Source organism: Bubalus kerabau, chromosome 12 (assembly GCF_029407905.1).
Source record: "Bubalus kerabau isolate K-KA32 ecotype Philippines breed swamp buffalo chromosome 12, PCC_UOA_SB_1v2, whole genome shotgun sequence".
NCBI classification, from domain to species: Eukaryota; Metazoa; Chordata; class Mammalia; order Artiodactyla; family Bovidae; genus Bubalus; species Bubalus kerabau.
This window is the reverse complement of record NC_073635.1, coordinates 74,950,111-74,968,970: the sequence shown is the minus strand read 5'-3', so window position 1 is coordinate 74,968,970 and position 18,860 is coordinate 74,950,111. Positions and strand designations below refer to the sequence as shown.

Here is an 18,860-nt window from a genome sequence, read left to right as displayed (position 1 = left end):
ATCTCCTGTTTAACCAAGTCCAATTTACCTTGATTCATGGATCTAATATTCCAGGTTCCTATGCAATATTGTTCTTTACAACATCGAACTTTACTTTCATCACCAGACACATCCACAACTGAAGGTAGTTTCTGCTTTGTCCCAGCTGCTTCGTTCTTTCTGGAGCTATTAGTAATTGTCCCACTCTTTCCCAGTAGCATATTGAACACTTTCTGACCTGAGGGGCTCATCTTACAGTGTCATATCTCTTTGCCTTTTTATACAGTTCATGGCATTCTCACGGCCAGAATACTGGGGCGGTTTGGCATTCTCTCCTCCAGTGGACCACGTTTTGTCAGAACTCTCCACTATGACTCATCCATCTTGGGTGGCCCTGCATGGCTCATAGCTTCATTAAGTTATGCACGCCCCTTTGCCACGACAAGGCAATGATCCATGAATGGGAAGTACACACTACAAGGCATCAAATAAGTAAGGAACAAGGATATAGTGCACAGCACAGGGAATTTTACTCAGTATCTTACTTTAGTAACCTAAACTGGAACATAATCAGAAAAAATAATTGAATTACTATGCCATATACCTGATATACATTATTGTAAAGCAACTATGCTGCTGCTAAGTAACTTCAGTCATGTCCAACTCTGTGCGACCCCATAGACGGCAGCCCACCAGGCTCCCCCATCCCTGGGATTCTCCAGGCAAGAACACCAGAGTGGGTTGCCATTTCCCTCTCCAGTGCATGAAAGTGAAAAGTGAAAGTGAAGTCACATACACACACACACACACACACACATATACACACACACACATATGTGTGTGTGTGTGTGTGTGTGTCTATACACACACACATAGTAAACAATTTCCCCCTGTCAGGAAAGAATTTGGAGGGAGTGGAGCGAGACATGTTTGGGAAAGACCTTGATGAATGAGCTACTAAAGTGTTTCTTTATATAAATTTATCTGTGATATGAATTTGGTCAAAAATGGGTTCAGAGAGAATCTTTCATTTCCAGGTCATTAGAGTGAAGCTTAATATGACCTGAAGCTTGAGGGTCACATGGAAAATCCTCTCCAGAAGGAGTATCATCCTTCCTCCCCCAGGCAGCCCACCAGGAAGCCCCGGGTGTACCATTTAGACTGATGTGTGACCACAGAGCCTGGGAGGTAGTGGGTTTCCTCGCACCCATCATCCCTGACTTTCTCTGTTGTGTGTCTGTCTCTGCTTCCCCAGCACAGAGCCCAGTATTTTCCCACTTAGCATCTTCTCTCCAGGGACTCTGGACCATCCGGGCATATAAAGCTGAACAAAAGTTTCAGAAACTGTTTGATGCACACCAGGACTTGCATTCAGGTCTGTAAGTTTGGGGAGATGATTTCAAAGGATGGGATGGGCTACTTTCTGAGGCCTGACCTCCCTCTCAGGTGGCCTGGCTGGCCAGAACTTCTCTCTGTGCCACTCCTCATCCCCTCTGCACACCTGCCTCCCCCACCCCTTCCTCTCAACACCCCTCTGTGTGCCTGTCTTCCCCATCACCACATGCTTTTCTCCCCTGCCTGGCTTGCATTGTCCTTGCATCACTGTGACCTGTGGCTTTCTGTCTCTTTAGAATAGGAGACAGCAAATTTTTTTTTTTTTTTTGTCCTGCAAAGTACCTGATAGTAAATATTTTAGGCTTTGTGTGCTATACTGTCTCCGTTGCAACTTCTCAACTTTCCTGTTGCAACACAAAAGTGGGGAAAAATAATACATCAGAAAATGGCTGTGCCAATAGAATTTTTTTTTTTTTTTACAAAAGCAAGTGGTAGTGGTTCTTGGACCCCAGGGTGTAGTTTGCTGACTCTCATTTCAGATCAAGTAAGGCGGCAGAGTTGACTGAGGAAAATAGTTTTCTGACTATCAAATTTGCCATCCTCTTGATGTGTATTATCCTTTGTGTCAGTGAAGTGTTTTTCTAGGTAGGAATTTCAGAATTTCCTCAAAATCTGTCAAATCCTGTCCCATGTCTCCAATCTGTATTGTATTTTGATGATAAAATGGCATTTTGAAAGCTGTCTGCAGATCCCTTTAACTGATGGTTATTTAGATACTGATTCCTAAAAATAAACACTGTGCAGAGCCCTGTAAGAAGTTCAGAAGGCACCGGACACAGAATGTGAGCTGGATTCTTGCTCTTGACTAGAAACAGTCAGCCCTGGGAGAGGATGAGCCTCATGTTAAGGCTAGCCAGCACTTTAGGATATGTACCAATGAGACCATTTTTCTATGTTCTTTATTGGAGTTTTAGTTCTGTTTATAACCTGTGGATTGAAATTTTCAGTGCATGCTTCCCATAAAGCCTCTGAACTGATTCCTATGTTTCCCATACATTATACTGTATGAAAACCTAGCTTTTTGGAATCTTCACATTCCCTGGGTGTATAATTTTGCTATCCTACCTCGTGCAAAAATTTTCTGTGGCTCAACTGAGCAAAATACTCTCCCTTATTAGAAGCAACTAACATGGGTTTTCTACTTATATATTGTGTTTATTATTGTTCACAAATCCAGAGGCTTGGTTCCTGCTTTTGACAACGTCCCAATGGCTCGCTGTGTATCTGGATATTATCTGTGCCATCTTTGTCACTGTTGTGGCCTTTGTGTCCTTGATTCTGGCAGAAAGTAAGTACAGATGTGAATAACCATTCATGGTATGCTTACCATTTATAGCTTCATTTACAGGTATTAAATTAAACTCTTGCCATCTTATCTAATGTATACTTTTTGATTCTAATGATTGTGTTGAAGTGCTTGCAGCAGATGATTCCATAATATGGTCCATAGGAAGTCATTTGTGTCTCAGTGAAATCTTTAATCTTTTTCTCTCTCTTTAAATGGAATGAGGTCAAATATAGCAAGCTGATCTTCTGTGAATATTCCTGGTAGTGTCATGTAGTTGGGAGGAGAGAACCAAGTTTACTACTATTAAGGTTTTGGCCCAGTTTAGGGCTTTAGGTTTTAGACGTAGGGTTAGTTGAATCTCTTGGTTACAGGTGCCTGATTCACTGAAGTGAGAAAGATTCTCTGTAGGAAAGAACGGTTTCCTCACTGCTGTGTGTATATCAGATGAACAAGTGTCAGCATCTGTGCTGTGAATTCACCATTTCTATTTAATAGTAGCAGATTGAATCAAAATCTTTAATAAGGAACAATAAGAGTTGTGTTTTAGATTTAAAAGCACTGGCTCTTAGAACCCATTCTCTTGTTTTTCGTGATTTCAACTGCAGCTGTCTTGGATATAGAAAGTGGAAATACATAATGGTTCTTGAAATCATAATGATGGAAGTCTGAATAACATATATAACATATATAGTTCAGTTCAGTTCAGTCACTCAGTCGTGTCCGACTCTTTGCGACCCCATGAACTGCAGCATGCCAGACCTCCCTGTCCATCACCAACTTCCAGAGTCCACCCAAACCCATGTCCATTAAATCGATGATGCCATCCAACCCTTTCTCCTCCTGCTCTCAATCTTTCCAAGCATCAGGGTCTTTTCAAATGATTCAGCTCTTTGCATATATAGTACTGTCACGTGAACGTCAATCCTGTTAGGATTAATAAACTCATCTGATAGTCTTTCTGAATTCATCATGGGCTTTTTCACTGTATCATGGTCTCAATCAACAAGATAGTAAGAATATGAGCAATATTATCATTACATGTAAATGTCTTAAATATAATTATAAAGGAGTCTTCTTTGTAAAGTGACAGAAGGAGCAGAGATTAGATCAAGGTGAAGAACAGGACTGACTTTACTTCCTTTCTTCTTCCTCATTTAGGTTTGGATGCTGGCCGGGTTGGCCTGGTCCTGTCTCTCACCCTCACGCTCATGGGGATGCTCCAGTGGTGCATCAGGCAAAGTGTTGAAGCTGAGCATATGGTGATGTTTATCTTATGTTCTTAGCTTTTTCAAGCCTTCTTCCCTTAAATGGCATAAAGAGAATTCTTATGTAAGATGTTAAAACTGTTATTTTTATATCATAGCTAATAGTTTTTTTTTAATTATCCTCCATCTATTTAAAGTTAATGTAAAATAAAATATATACATCTTTTTCTAAGTCTTATCTGTGCCATGTCAGCAGGTTTTATATTCATCACAGATATCTTCAAATATATTAAATGTCTTTGTAGGCGGGAGGTTCTGAAATCCTGGAGAGGATACAAACTAATTTCTTAGGTGCTTATTTATTTATGTTTCTTAATAGATAATTCTTCATTCTTGTTAAAAGAAGAATTCAGTATTTTGAATGTTTTTTTGTTTAGTTAATCAGTATCCACCCCCACCACAAACACATACACTTTAGTATTTATTCTTGTATGTGTTGAACGCCTGAATTTACTGGTGTCCCTTTTTGCAAGATAAGCTGTCTCTCAGAATGAGCCATCAGAGGTGTCGAATTATGGTTGTTTGATCTTCCCTATAGCTCAGACTGTAAAGAATCTTCCTGCATTGCAGGAGACCTAGGTTCAATCCCTCAGTCAGGAATATCCCCTGGAGAAGGGAATGGCAATCCACTCCAGTATTCTTGCCTGGAGAATTCCATGGATAGAGGAGCCTGGCCGGCTATAGTTCATGGAGTCGGACATGACTGAGCAATTAACACTACCACTACTACCAGGAGACCTTAGCCAATGGGTAAATTATCTCCTCTTTTGAGTATTTGCATGTTCTCCTAAAAGGAGAAATATAATAAAAATGAAATCCTTTCATTTTTTTTCTTTTAATAGGGTAGAAAGTGATTAACTATTAAAATGAGATTTGATGACCATCCACTTCTGTTATCTATAACATGTGGCCTTTCTATAGCCACACATTACTGATTGGTGTCCATAAGTTTTCTTTTCTTTGAAAAAGCTCCCTAGTTTTTTATTCATATGCAAAAATAGATATAAAATCTTTAGCATTCCATTCTGTAATTCTTGTAGTTTTAATATAATGTTGAAGGACATAACCCTAAGTGAAAGTGTTACAAGATGATGAACAAGTTTGCAAATCATCAGAGGCCTAATTCAACTCTTGCTTCTGTCCTTTGGTGATGATAAGACCTGAGATATTCCTAACCAACTATATGAAAATATAGAACATCTCATTTACAGTCTCTGAATATCCATAAAAAAGACCTCCCATTCCTAACTCATGCAATATCATGTGTCTTTCAGATGGTTTCGGTCCAAAGGGTGTTTGAGTACAGAGAACTTGAGGAGGAACGATACTGGATACATCATCATCAAGCACCACTACTCTGGCCCAGTAAAGGAGAAATTAGGTTTGATAGTGTTTCCTTCAGGCCTACTTCAGACAGGCCTCTGGTGTTGAAAGACCTGACAGCAGTCATTGAATCTGGAGAAAAGGTTTGTTTGAGCGATCTGCTTCTTCAAAATCCAGCTAAAGTGTTAGCTCCAAATCTGCTGTTGGCTTCCTTGTTGGTGTGTCAGGGGGACTCTTTGTTCCTTTGTGGATGCAGATTACATTGGTGACATCATAGGTGAATCTTTCTTGGAAACTAACCATGAAATGTAGATCTCAGCATTTCTTTCCCTGTGTCATGAACTCCCTCATGATGACTGGTGGGCCCTGGGCTCCAGAGCTGCAACTTAACCTGACCCAGGACACTACTATATCTGTCACCTAATGATTCATGTGAAGTCTGGGAAGTCAATCCTGGCTCTCTGTCCCTAAATCTCCAATATCTCCTTCCTTTCTATGCTTTCTTGTCTGTATTTCTGAAATCTTCTGTCTCTCCCATGGTACCCTACAGTTGAAGCCTCCTCCTCTGTCCATTGGCCCTTTCCGCAGAGTTGTCCTCAACTTACTCACATTTAACTTCTGTTCCCCTGCCCTCCCACCCACACACTGCATCTTTCTGAAGCACAGATCTGATCCTTACTGGCCTGGGCAGGCTGCTGCTAGAGCCCTAGCATAACCTCAAGTCCACTCCAAACAGGGACTGCGTGACAAACTTGGGCCCATCAGAAAAGAGCCCAGAATCATGACTCAGTCAGGAGTGAGAAACCAGCACTCCAGCTGGAGTCAGGGCCCAGGATTCACTCAGAGTGGATGAAAGCAAACTGAAAGGAGGAGCAGGGGAAGATCCACGTGGGAGATGGCAGAGAGGTTGGTGACCTGGACCTGCTAATGTCCATGACTATTGATGATGTTCCTTTCACACTCAGCATAGGGCCCTTGACCAGGACTAAGTGGGGCTCTTGAAGAAGAGACTAAGCCAGAACAGACAGGGTGGTAGGAAGCTCTTTCCCCACTTACCTGTCCAGCCCCTTGTCATAATGTACACACACCCTCCACTCTCTGGTCATGTATGCTGCTGTTGCTAAGTCACTTCAGTCATGTCCGACTCTGTGCGACCCCATAGACAGCAGCCCACCAGGCTCCTCTGTCCATGGAATTCTCCAGGCAAGAACACTGGAGTGGGTTGCCATTTCCTTCTCCAATGCATGAAAGTGAAAAGTGAAAGTGAAGTCGCTCAGTCATGTCCAACTCTTAGCGATCCCATGGACTGTAGCCCACCATGCTCCTCCATCCATGGGATTTTCCAGGCAAGAGTACTGGAGTAGGGTGCCATTGCCTTATCTGCTGGTCATGTATAGATTCTCCCAAAGCATCTCAACCTCCCAGCTCCCAGTGTACACACTGCCCCTCTACCTCAGAGACACTTTCCCTCTGCCATATGCCTGATGAGTGTCTCTTCACTATCTGGGCTAATTCTACTGCATCTGATTCTGCAAGACCCTCAATTCTTCCTCAGTATTTTATATTTTCTTTAAGATAGGATTTATGGTACACCTGTGTTCATAACATCTTCCCTGGTGGCTCAGATGGTAAAGCTTCTGCCTACAATGTGGGAGACCCAGGTTCGATCCCTGGGTTGGGAAGATCCTCTTGAGAAGGAACTGGCAACCCACTCCGGTACTCTTGCCTGGAAAATCCCATGGGTGGAGGAGCATTGTAGGCTACAGTCCATGGGGTCCCTAAGAGTCGGACATGACTGAGCAACTTTACTTTCACTTTGTGTTCATAGCAACATTATTCACAGTGGCCAAAAGTTGGAAGTTTCCCAGTATCTATCAACTAATGGATGGATAAATATGGTATACTTTTAGAGTGAAATATTATTATTGAGACTTAGAAAGAAAGAGAATTGCAATGTATAGATAAACCTTGAGGAGATCATGCTAAATGAAATAAGCCAGAAACAAAAGGAATGAATATTGTATGATTCCAGTTATATGAGGTCCCTAGAGAGGTCAGGTTTAAAAAGGCAGGTGGAAGAATAGTAGTTGCCAGGGACTAGGGTATGGGGGTAGGAAGTACTGTTTAATGGGAATAGAGTTTCAGTTTTATGAGGCAAAAAAAAAAAAAAATGCTCTAGAACTTGTTTGCACAACAATGTGAATGTACTTAACTCTGAACTGGCCACTTAAAATTGTTAAGTTGGTAAGTTTTAGGTTACATGCATTTTACCACAAATAAAAGACGGCTTCTGGGACATGCTTTGTGATTTGGGGTCTGTATCTCACAGGACCCTGAGGCTTCTTAAGATCAGGAAGCATCTTCTTTTCATCTTCCCTAGAAAGTGGCATTCTGCAGGACATAGAGACAGTCCTGAGGGACTGCTGACTAGGAGGGCAAGTGATTGACACACAGGTGAGCAACCAGTAACTAAAAGACACACACACAATAACTCTATAAACAACTGACTGCCTAGACATGTTAAATTCCTTAAGAACCACTTTAAAATTCTTACCACCACAGACACATCTAGTGAACTATAGCCATAATATAATGAGTCATACCCTTGTAACATAAAGAATATTCAACTTAATGCTCAAATGATACCCAGGGAACAGCTTCAGTTAGTTAAATGGCAAATCTCACTTCTAATTATTTATTTCCAGTTTCATTGTAGGTCAGGAGGAAGGTGAGGATTCATATTTCAGGAAAACATTAACTGCACTTTTTTTAAATTTTATTTTATTTTTAAACTTTACATAATTGTATTAGTTTTGCCAAATATCAAAATGAATCCACCACAGGTATACATGTGTTCCCCATCCTGAACCCTCCTCCCTCCTCCCTCCCCATATACCGCACTTTTAATGAAATCCTGTCCTTGAAAGCTCTGTAAATGATGTTTGCTTACTTGGAGACAATGTGTCCATCTGATTTCCAGTTTTAAACATAAATCTGTTAATTTACACTCACCTTAAATTTCTCCCAAGCCAAAAATATGAATTATCTAAGAAACTCTATAGTACAATTTAAGAACATAACAGATCTGTATTCTTTTAAGATTCCCAAATCATAGGATTATCTGTGATTCTAAAATGTGTGAGAGAAGACTGGGTGTGGAGGCTGAATTAATAACTTCAGTAACTTAACTTTCAATCTGTGTCTTGCTCAGTTCTAAGTATCACTGTTAGCTTCATTTCTGTTTGAAGATGATACTCAGACAGTGTGTTCATGAAGTGATTTAACTCCATTTGTGTACATCCCAGGTTCCCTCTCCTGCTTACCTGTTCCAGGCCCTGTCACCCCAGGACACCTCTTTGGTGTTGGATTTGACTGAGAGGCTTCTTCTAGGGGTTGAAGGGAAGGGAGTATGTGGGAATGAGTCTGCTCACTAAAAGTGGGACTTTATTCTCTTTCCCTCATTTCATTTTTTCTTTCCTGATACATGGAAGTTAGTGTCAACAGGAAAGTGTAATATGTTTGATGCTAGATTATAATTCATAAAAGAAATAGCAAGTAAAAATAATCCAAAATGAGGAAAATAGTATTTTAGGCTTCCTGACTAGACTGAACAAGGGTTGAGTTTTAAATGACTTTAAATGATACTTAAATGATTTTGTGATTGATTTGATAAGTTTAGTGAGTCCTGGGCCATTTTGAAGCATTTTTCATCTCTAGATGTAGATTAATTGTGGTTTGTTATTTTTTTTTTCTTGATCAGAGCTATTACTTGGATAATACATTTTTACAGACACTTACTAGACTTTGCTATAATGTACAAAGATATTAGTTTCCTACCATTTCTCCTTTTTACATTTCCTCAGTTGTGCATGTGTCTGGCGGTAAAAGTAAAGTCCAATGCTGTAAATAGTAATATTGCATAGGAACCTGGAATCAAGGTAAATTGGAAGTGGTCAAACAGGAGATGCCAAGAGTGAACATTACATTTTAGAAATCAGTGAACTAAAATGGACAGGAATGGGCGAATTTAATTCAGATGACCATTACATCTATTGCTGTGGCCAAGAATACCTTTGAAGAAATGGAGTAGTCATCATAGTCAACAAAAGAGTCCAAAATGCAGTACTTGGGTACAGTCTCAAAAATGACAGAAAGACCTCTTTTCGTTTCCAAAGCAAACCATTCAATATCACAGGAATATAAGCCTATGCCCCAACCACTAATGCCAAAGAAGCTGAACTTGAACAGTTCTATGAAGACCTACATGACCTTCTAGAACAAACACCCAAAAAAGATGTCCTTTTCATCATTGGGGACTGGAATGCAAAACTATGAAGTCAAGAGATACCTGGAGTAACAGGCAAGTTTGGCCTTGGAGTACAAAATGAAGCAGGGCAAAGGCTAACAGATTTTTGCCAAGAGAACACACTGGTCATAGCAAACATCCTCTTCCAATAACACAAGAGATGACTTTGCACATGGACATCACGAGATGGTCAATTCCAAAATCAGATTGATCACATTCTTTGAAACTGAAGATGGATAAGCTCTATACTGTCAACAAAAACAAGACTGGGAGCTGACTGTGGCTCAGATCATGAATTTCTCTTTGCAAAATCCAGACTTAAATTGAAGAACATAGGGAAAACCTCTAGGCCATTCAGGTATGACCTAAATCAAATCCCTTAATAATTATACAGTTGAAATGACAAATAGTCTCAAGGGATTAAATCTGAAAGACAGAGTGCCTGAAGATCTATGGACAGAGGTTATAACATTGTACAGGAGGCAATGATCAAAACCATCCCCAAGGAAAATAAATGCAAAAAGACAAAATGGTTGTCTGAAGAATCCTTATAAATAGCTGAGAAAAGAAGAGAAGTGAAAGGTAAGAGAGAAAAGGAAAGGTATACTCATCTGAATGCAGAGTTCTAATGAATAGCAAGGAGAGATAAGAAAGCCTTCTTAAGTGAACACTCAAAAAAAAAAAAAATAGAGGAAAACAATAGCATAAGAAAGACTAGAGATCTCTTCAAGAAAATTAAAGATACCAAGGGAATATTTCATGTAAAAATGGGCACAATAAAGTATAGAAACAATATGGACCTAACAGAAGCAGATGAAAAGGTGGCAAGAATACACAGAAGTACTATACAAAAAAGGTCTTAATGACCCAGATAACCAGGATGATGTGGTCACTCACCTAGGGCCAGACATCCTAGAGTGTGAAGTTAAGTAGGCCTTAGGAAGCATCACTATGAACAAAGCTAGTAGAAGTGATGGAATTCCAGTTGAGCTATTTCAGATCCTAAAAGATGATGCTGTTAAAGTGCTGCACTCAATATGCCAGCAAATTTGGAAAACTCAGCAGTGGCCAAAGGACTGGAAAAGGTCAGTTTTCATTCCAATTCCAAAGAAGGACAATGCCAAAGAATGTTCAAACTACCACACAATTGCACTCATTTCACATGCTAACAAGGTAATGTTCTAGATCTTTCAAGCTAGGTTTTAACAGTATATGTGAACCAAGCACTTCTAGATTTACAAACTGGATTTAGAAAAGGCAAAGAAACCAGATATCCAATTGCCAATATCCTTTGGTCATAGAAAAAGCAAGGGAATTCCAGAAAAACATCTACTTCTGCTTAATTGACTACACTAAAGCTTTTGATCGTGTGGATTACAACAAACTGTGGAGTATTCTTAATATGATGGGAATACCAGACCACCTTACCTGCCTTCTGAGAAATGTGTATGCAGATAGAGAAGCAACAGTTAAAACCAGACTTGGAACAGCAGACTGGTTCAAACTTGGTAACAAGTACGGCAAGGCTGTATATTGTCATTCTGCTTATTTAACTTATACACAGAGTACATCATGCAAAATTCAGGCTGAATGAATCACAAGCTGGAATCAAGATTGCTGGGAGAAATATCAACAATCTTAGATATGCATATGACACCACTCTTATTGCAGAAAGCAAAGAGGAACTAAAGAGCCTATTGATGAAAAGGAAAGAGGAGACTGAAAAAGCTGGCTTAAAACCAAACATTCAAAAGACGAAGATCATAGCATCTGGCTCCATTACTTCATGGCAAATAGATGGGGAGACAATGGAAACAGTGACAAACAGTGACAGTCACAAAGAGTCAGACATGACTGAGCAACTGAACTGAAATGATATAGCCATTAAAATAAATATATTTTTGATATGCTAAATGAAAACAGATTACAACACCATGTTCATATTAATCCGCTTTTGTTTAAATATATGAATTTATATCTTTAAGAACACATACACAGAAATGAAAAGAAAGGGAAAAAGAAATACACACTGAAATCTGCAAAGAAAATGTATCAACACCTTAAAAAATGGTTTTATCAGAATGCTGTGGTAATGACTAGTAGTTATTTGCTTTTCAAAATCATTTGTACTGATAGTGATTAAGAAAAAAGTTTGTTTTATTTTATTTTTTAAAAGATAATGCAGCCTGACACTCAGGTGGTGACTGTAGACCTTAAAATTAGAGATTGAGCCATGGAACACTGCAAGTGTACAATCTTCAGGGCTTGACAGCATGCTGGACTGAGAGAAAGCTGGAAGTAAGGTGGACAGTTGAGCCTGGAAAAGAAGTAATGACAGTAAAGTGGGGAAGTCAGAGGGAGCAGTTGTTTTGTGTGGGGCATTGTGTGTTGATCATGTTGAGTTTGTGTATGAAGAGATATCCAGGTGCAAATGTCTAACAAGTTGGAGAGCTCCTTATGTTACTGAAATTAATAACAGGACAGACAAGACATTCAGACAAGGCTTTACTGGGATCCCTACTGCAGCAGGAGGGAGCAAAAACAAGTAATAGGTTCCCTAGGCATTCCTTGGCAGTGGGGTGAGCTAGTTCCTTATATGGGAAGAGGGTTAAAGTAGGTCCAGGGGCGGGAAGGCTGGCTTAGGAGGCTTGCCCACCGCTTTGGTGGTATTGTGGGCATGCACAGTACCGTTTTTGCTCCCAGTTCTTCAGAAGTAGCAGTTGGGTTTTTTTGGTCTTTTTGTATGTACCCTTTTGTCTGCAATTTGCCCCAACTGCATAGGCCTACAGTAATTTTTAGTCCCTTATTTTTTCTTTGTATTTTGTTATTTGAGATGTTTGTCCAGGTGCAAAGACTGCAGGAAGGGTCCCAGGTCCCAGCCTATCTCAGTCAGAGACAAACCCCAGCCTTCTTGCAAAAACAGATAGTCAGTTGGGACAAAGCTAATGTAAGATCTTCTTCAGGTGTCTTTGGTGTTAGGAATGTAAAAGTACTTACACTGGGATCCTCTCCATAGGCAATTGTTAAAACCCATTGGTGACTATGAAAGACTTTCAGACTATAGTTTTGATGACTGACTGGTAGAATAGCCAGAGCCAGGTTTTCTTTGAATTGCCTTTTTCTTTCTTCACTGGAATTTGGAGCTCACAGTCCTGTGGTCATGAGCAGCTCTTGGTGCTCCTGCATATCTCAGCCCTCTTACCCAAAGTCTACAATAGTTCCAGTTTGCACAGATGGGTCAATTTCAGTGGAACTGGTAGCATGGGAATATGCACACATTCTCACAGACACAGTTTTCCTCACCTGTGTCCTAAGGTATGTTAGTTTACATATGAGAACACCCAGAAATACAGGCATACGTGTTTTTTTTTTTTTCCATTGATATGATATTGTGTTTTTTACAAATTGGACATTTGTGCCAGTTCTGCCTCAAGCAAGTTCATTGGCACCATTTTTCCTACAGAATTTGCTCACTTTGTGTCTCGTTGTGATAGTTTGATATTTCTCACAATATTTCAAACTTTCTCATTATTATTATTTCTTATGGTGATCAGTGAACTTTAATGTTCTCATAATCTGCTGAATTTCCTGGTAGTTAGAAATTTTTAGCAATCAAGTATTTGAAAATTGAGGTATGTGTATTGTTTTTTTTAGATAAATACAGTTAGTAAACTACAATATATCAAACATAACTTTAAGATGAACAGAGAAACAAAAATAGTGTATGACACCTTATTTTTGCAGTATTCACTTTATTGCAGTGGTCTGGAACCAAGTCCGAAATACCTTCAAGGTCTGCCTGTACACGGAACATATGAACCACATATTTGGCTCTAAACCTGCCTTATGCAGAGAGTAGCCCATCTAAATTACAGAAATTAGAATTTACAATAAGGTATGAAATGGCTACAAAGATAAATTAGCCAAAGCCACTTTTCTCATTTTAATCTCTATAAATGTTAAGTTCTTTTTAAAAATTCCATTACTGATTTCACAGAATAAGCTTTGAAACTTTGGAGTTTTTCAAATGAAAAATATGTGAGGTTCCAAGTATATAATCTGTCCTCAGAAAGGTCTAGTTCTTCTATTTAAAGCCTTGAGTTTTAAAAATTTACTGAATTAATTTACAAATGATTGAAAGCATGTCTCGCACCCCTCACCAATTCCAGATTCCTAAACAGAGATGAAATCATCTCCTGGGAAGTTTCCATCAGGAATCATCAGTTGGGCAAGCTCAATGTTAAAAAAATAAAAGAGTGGAACTAAATGTAACTTTGTTCTGTATTTTCCAAATCTCCTGTAAATATGTTATCATTTAATAATTTAAAAAATAAGAAAGAGGAAAAAAAGCCACTTTCTGCATACATGTTTGAATGCAGACAGGTAAAAGCTAGTTTTTACAGTACAGTTTCATTTCTTACCTGCATTTTATCTGCATTATATTGATTTTTCTATCATAGTGTTAGTGCACTTAATTTCTCTCTGCTTTGGCTTTAATAAATAGACTGATACTTAACATGTGTGTTTCCTAGGTGCAATTGTAAATATAAATTGGTTTGTAAAATGCCTTTTTGAAGTGCTGAGATGATAGATCCCTATAAATAGCAAATGTTTCTGTTGTTGTTAAGTCTCATTATGTTAGTTTTATCTACTGGCTACTGCCTTTTATGACACTGAAACCTGAATTTTACAATTTTAAAATGTTTCGTTCCAAGACAGAAAATCATTAAGATATTTATTTAATATCAGGAATTGATGTAGTTTCTCTACCAAAGAATGATTCCTCTTAAATAATAGACCCTTCAGAAAATGAATAGTTGTTTGTATATAACAATTCTGACTTGACTTGTTCACATCGCTGTAAAATTTTCTACATAATTCTCAAGGTCAGAATACCCAAACCCTAGGAATAAAACTAATTTAGACTTAATTTTTATGGGCCACCTAGGATACTACTGACTTGTCACTGCCTGTAGATTCATTCTGTTATTTTTAACAATGAAGTCGTTGTATCTCAACTAGGGACATTTGTCAATGTCTGACAGTTCTGGTTGCCACAATGTGGGGGATGTTTCTGATACCCAGTGTGTAAAGTCCAGAGATACTGCTGATCATCCTAAAATATACAGGACAGGCCCCTAAATCACCCCCCCCAATAATGGATTATCTGGCCCCAATTTACAATAATTCCATGGTTGAGAAACTTTTAGACTACCCTCTACATAGAACTTTTACAATTCAACACTCAGGGTTTTTCCCAGGTTCATTCAGTTCAGTTGCTCAGTCGTGTCCAACTCTTTGCAACCCCATGGGCTGCAGCACGCCAGGCCTCCCTGTCCATCACCAACTCCCAGGCTTTACTCAAACTTATATCCATTGAGTCAGTGATGTCATCCGACCATCTCATCCTCTGTCGTCCTCTTCTCCTGCCCTCAATTTTTCCCAGCATCAGGGTCTTTTCAAATGAGTCAGCTCTTCACATCAGGTGGCCAAAGTATTGGAGTTTCAGCTTCAGCATCAGTCCTTCCAATGAACACTCAGGACTGATCTCCTTGCAGTCCAAGGGACTCTCAAGAGTCTTCTCCAACACCACAGTTCAAAAGCATCAATTCTTCAGTGCTTAGCTTTCTTTATGGTGTGTTATTAATTCTCAATTCCTCCTGTATCTCTTTACAGGTTGGCATTGTTGGAAGGACAGGAGCTGGTAAAAGTTCCCTCATTGCTGCCCTTTTTAGATTTTCAAAGCCTGTAGGTAAAATTCACATTGATGATATCTTGACAACGCAGTTGGGTGTTAAAGATTTAAGGATGAACATCTCGACTATACCTCAGGTATGCACATCAGAATATTTTCACACGTTCTTTTTATACAGCACCTAGGTTTAATTACTTTTGATTTGATTGGGTTTTTTCAAATTACATAGAAATATTGATCTTTTATTTCCCAAGAGACCATACTCTTTAGTAGCAGGTGTTTTCTTTTTAATATTTTAATTGGAGGCTAATTACTTTACAATATTGTGGTGCCATACATTCACATGAATCAGCCATGGGTGTACATGTGTTCCCCATTCTAAACCCCCCTACCACTTCCCTCCCCATCCCATCCCTCAGGTTCATCCCAGTGCACCAGCCCTGAGCACCCTGTCTCGTGCATTGAACCTGGACTGGTGATCTATTTCACATATGATAATATACATGTTTCAATTCTATTCTCTCAAATCATCCCACCCCTGCCTTCTCCCACAGAGTCCAAAAGTCTGTTCTTTACATCTTTGTTTCTTTTGCTGTCTCTCATATAGGGTCATCATTACCATCTTTCTAAATTCCATATATATGCGTTAATATACTATATTGGTATTTTTCTTTATGACTTACTTCACTCTGTATAATAGGCTCCAGTTTCAACCACCTCATGAGAACTGATTCAAATGCATTCTTTTTAATAGCTGAGTAATATTTCATTGTGTATATGTACCACAGCTTTCTTATCCATTCGCCTGCTGATGGACATCTAGGTTGCTTCCATGTCCTGGCTATTGTAAACAGGTAGCAGGTATTTTCAACAGATGTTCTCAACCAATATCAGGTTTTAAAAAAAAATTATATTGAAGTGTAGTTGGTTTACAGTTTTGTTTTAGTGTCCAACAAAGTGATTCTGGTCTACAGTAAAATTATTCTGCTGTAATATAATATGTAAGATATATTATTTATATGTGATATCTATTATAGATAATATATATGTAATATATATACACATACACATTCTTTTTAATTATGGTTTATTACAGGATATTGAATATACTTCCCTGTGCTATGCAGTAGGACCTTATTGTTTTTCCATTCTATATATAATAGTTTCAATCTGCTAATCCCAAACTCTCAATCCTTCCCTCCCCCACCTTTCCATCCCCATGGCAACAACACATATATTCCCTATATTTGAGTCTGTTTCTGTCTTGTAGATAAGTTTATTTGTGTCATATTTTAGATTCCATAGATAAGTGACATCATATGGTATTTGTCTTTGCCTTTCCCACTACACTTACAATAGTCTCTAAGTCCATCAATGTTGCTGAAATGGCATTATTTCATTCTTTTTTATGACTGAGTAGTATTTCATTGTATTTGTATGTCTTATATAGAACTGTCATATGATCCAGCAGTTCTACTGTAGGGTGTAAACCAAAAAGAATTGAAGCAGGGTTTTGAAGAGATATCTGTACATGCATATTCATAGCAGCATTATTCACAATAGCAGAAAGGTAGAGCCACCCAAGGGTCCACTGACAGATGACTGGATAAATAAAATGTGGTGCATAACATACAATGGAATGTTATTCACTCATATAAAGGAAGGAGATTCTGATACACACCACAACACAGATGAAGTTTGAGGGCATTATGCTAAGTTAAATAAGCCCCAGTCACAAATGACAAATACCATATTATTCTGCTGATATGAGGTAACTATATAATTCATGGGGACAGGAAGTAGAATTGTGGTTGCCAGGAGCTGCCAGGATTAAAGAGCAGGGAATTGTTGTTAATGGGTACAGAATGTCAGTTTTTCAAGATGAAAGGAATTCTATGGCTGAATGGTGGTGATCGCTATACAACAGTGTGGATGTATTTAATACCTCTTTGTGACCCTATGGAACTGTAGCCCACCAGGCTCCTCTGCCCCATGGGATTTCCTAAGCCAGAATACTGGAGTGGGTTGCTATGCCTTTCTCCAAATACCACTGAACTGTGCACTTAAAATTGGTTAAGGTAGAAAATTTTATGTTATGTGTATTTTACCACAATTAAATTTTTTGAAAAATATATCCCTTTAAGGAAAAATGCAAATTAATTTTCAGCATGTATCATCCTTGTATTTTGAGATTCCCTCTGGTTGTTAGATTCAAGACTGTGATTATAGTAGAAAATGCATGAGTTTAGATTCCCAAGTTTTGTTTTGTTTTGTTTTTTACTTTACAATATTGTATTCGTTTTGCCATACATCAACATGAATCCGCCACAGGTGTAAACGTGTTCCCCAACCTTAAACCCCCTCCCACCTCCTTCCCTGTACCATCCCTCTGGATCATCCCAGAGCACGAGCCCCAAGCATCCTGTATCCTGCATCGAACCTGAACTGGGCATTGAAACATGTATAATATCATATAAGATTCCCAAGTTTTAAGTTCTCATTGTCCCCACCCCTGCAATGGGCCAGATGAAATCAGCAAAAATAATGGGAATGTCTGTAAAGTTCTTTTATGTCCTTGGATGAAAGGATCAAGAAACATGCCCTGCATTGCTTTTAATGCTTCTTGATAAGAACAAGTTGTATGCTTGTGTACATAAAAGTGAAGTGAAAGTGAAGTCACACAGTCATGCCTGGCTCTTTGCGACCCCATGGACTGTAGCCTACCAGGTTCCTCTGTTCATGGGATTTTCCTGACAAGAATACTGGAGTGGGTTTCCCTTTCCTTCTCCAGGAGATCTTCCTGACCCAGGAATTGAACTCGGGTCTCCCAAATTATAGGCAGATACTTTACCGTCTGAGCCACCAGGAAAGTCATAAAAGAACTCTATAAATAAAGGAATAATATTAGATGATTCTTAGCTCTGCCAGTAATGTATTGCAAACCTATCTGAGCAAAGACTAAACATATCATGACATTATCAGGGTTTTGTTCTCTTCAGTTGGTTTCCACACTACTTTTGAGCATGCTTTTGTACACACTCCAGAGAGAATGCTTATAAAACAGTGCTAAGCTTTGTATCCACATGGAATTGATCACCAACCATTGTATGCTTTTGTCTCCAAGGTGCAATGTTGGTTGAGAGTCTGGAGAGATCTTTCAGGGTGTAAAGGGACCCAGGAAATCATTCAGGATGCAGCCAAGGTAGAATATTTGAGTGTAGACAGAATATCTACATGACCCACATTTTTATTCATGCTCTGCCTCATACGACTGTGAGGCCTTGATGAAGTCACTTGGCTTCCAAGCTTCAGAGTCCTTGTCCTTCAACTAGGTCTAGGAATTGCTGCCACACAGATTTGTTGTGAAGATGTGACTGCATTAAAAAATGTTTGTGACCCATGCTTGGTTCTTGGTAACATTCAGTAGGTACTAACTATCTTTATTCTTAGGGATCGGGGCACTGACATTTCCAATATTACCTCTGTTGTTGTTGTTCAGTAGCTAAGTCATATCTGACTGTTTGCAATCCCATGAACTGCAGCACTCCACGCTTCTCTGTCCATCACTAGCTCCCTGAGTTTGCTCACACTCATGTCCATTGAGTCAGT

At 39.1% G+C, this 18,860-nt stretch overlaps 1 protein-coding gene across 1 annotated transcript in view; it reads left to right on the top strand.

Moving 5' to 3' along the window:
* LOC129624177 (ATP-binding cassette sub-family C member 4-like) overlaps nucleotides 1-18,860 on the top strand; it is a 164,348-nt gene that overhangs the window by 111,535 nt on the left and 33,953 nt on the right. The window contains exons 22-26 of the mRNA XM_055541873.1: nucleotides 1,235-1,354; nucleotides 2,552-2,662; nucleotides 3,821-3,921; nucleotides 5,202-5,393; nucleotides 15,233-15,388. Coding sequence (XP_055397848.1) covers nucleotides 1,235-1,354; nucleotides 2,552-2,662; nucleotides 3,821-3,921; nucleotides 5,202-5,393; nucleotides 15,233-15,388 — 680 coding nt within the window. The remainder of the gene's footprint in view (nucleotides 1-1,234; nucleotides 1,355-2,551; nucleotides 2,663-3,820; nucleotides 3,922-5,201; nucleotides 5,394-15,232; nucleotides 15,389-18,860) is intronic.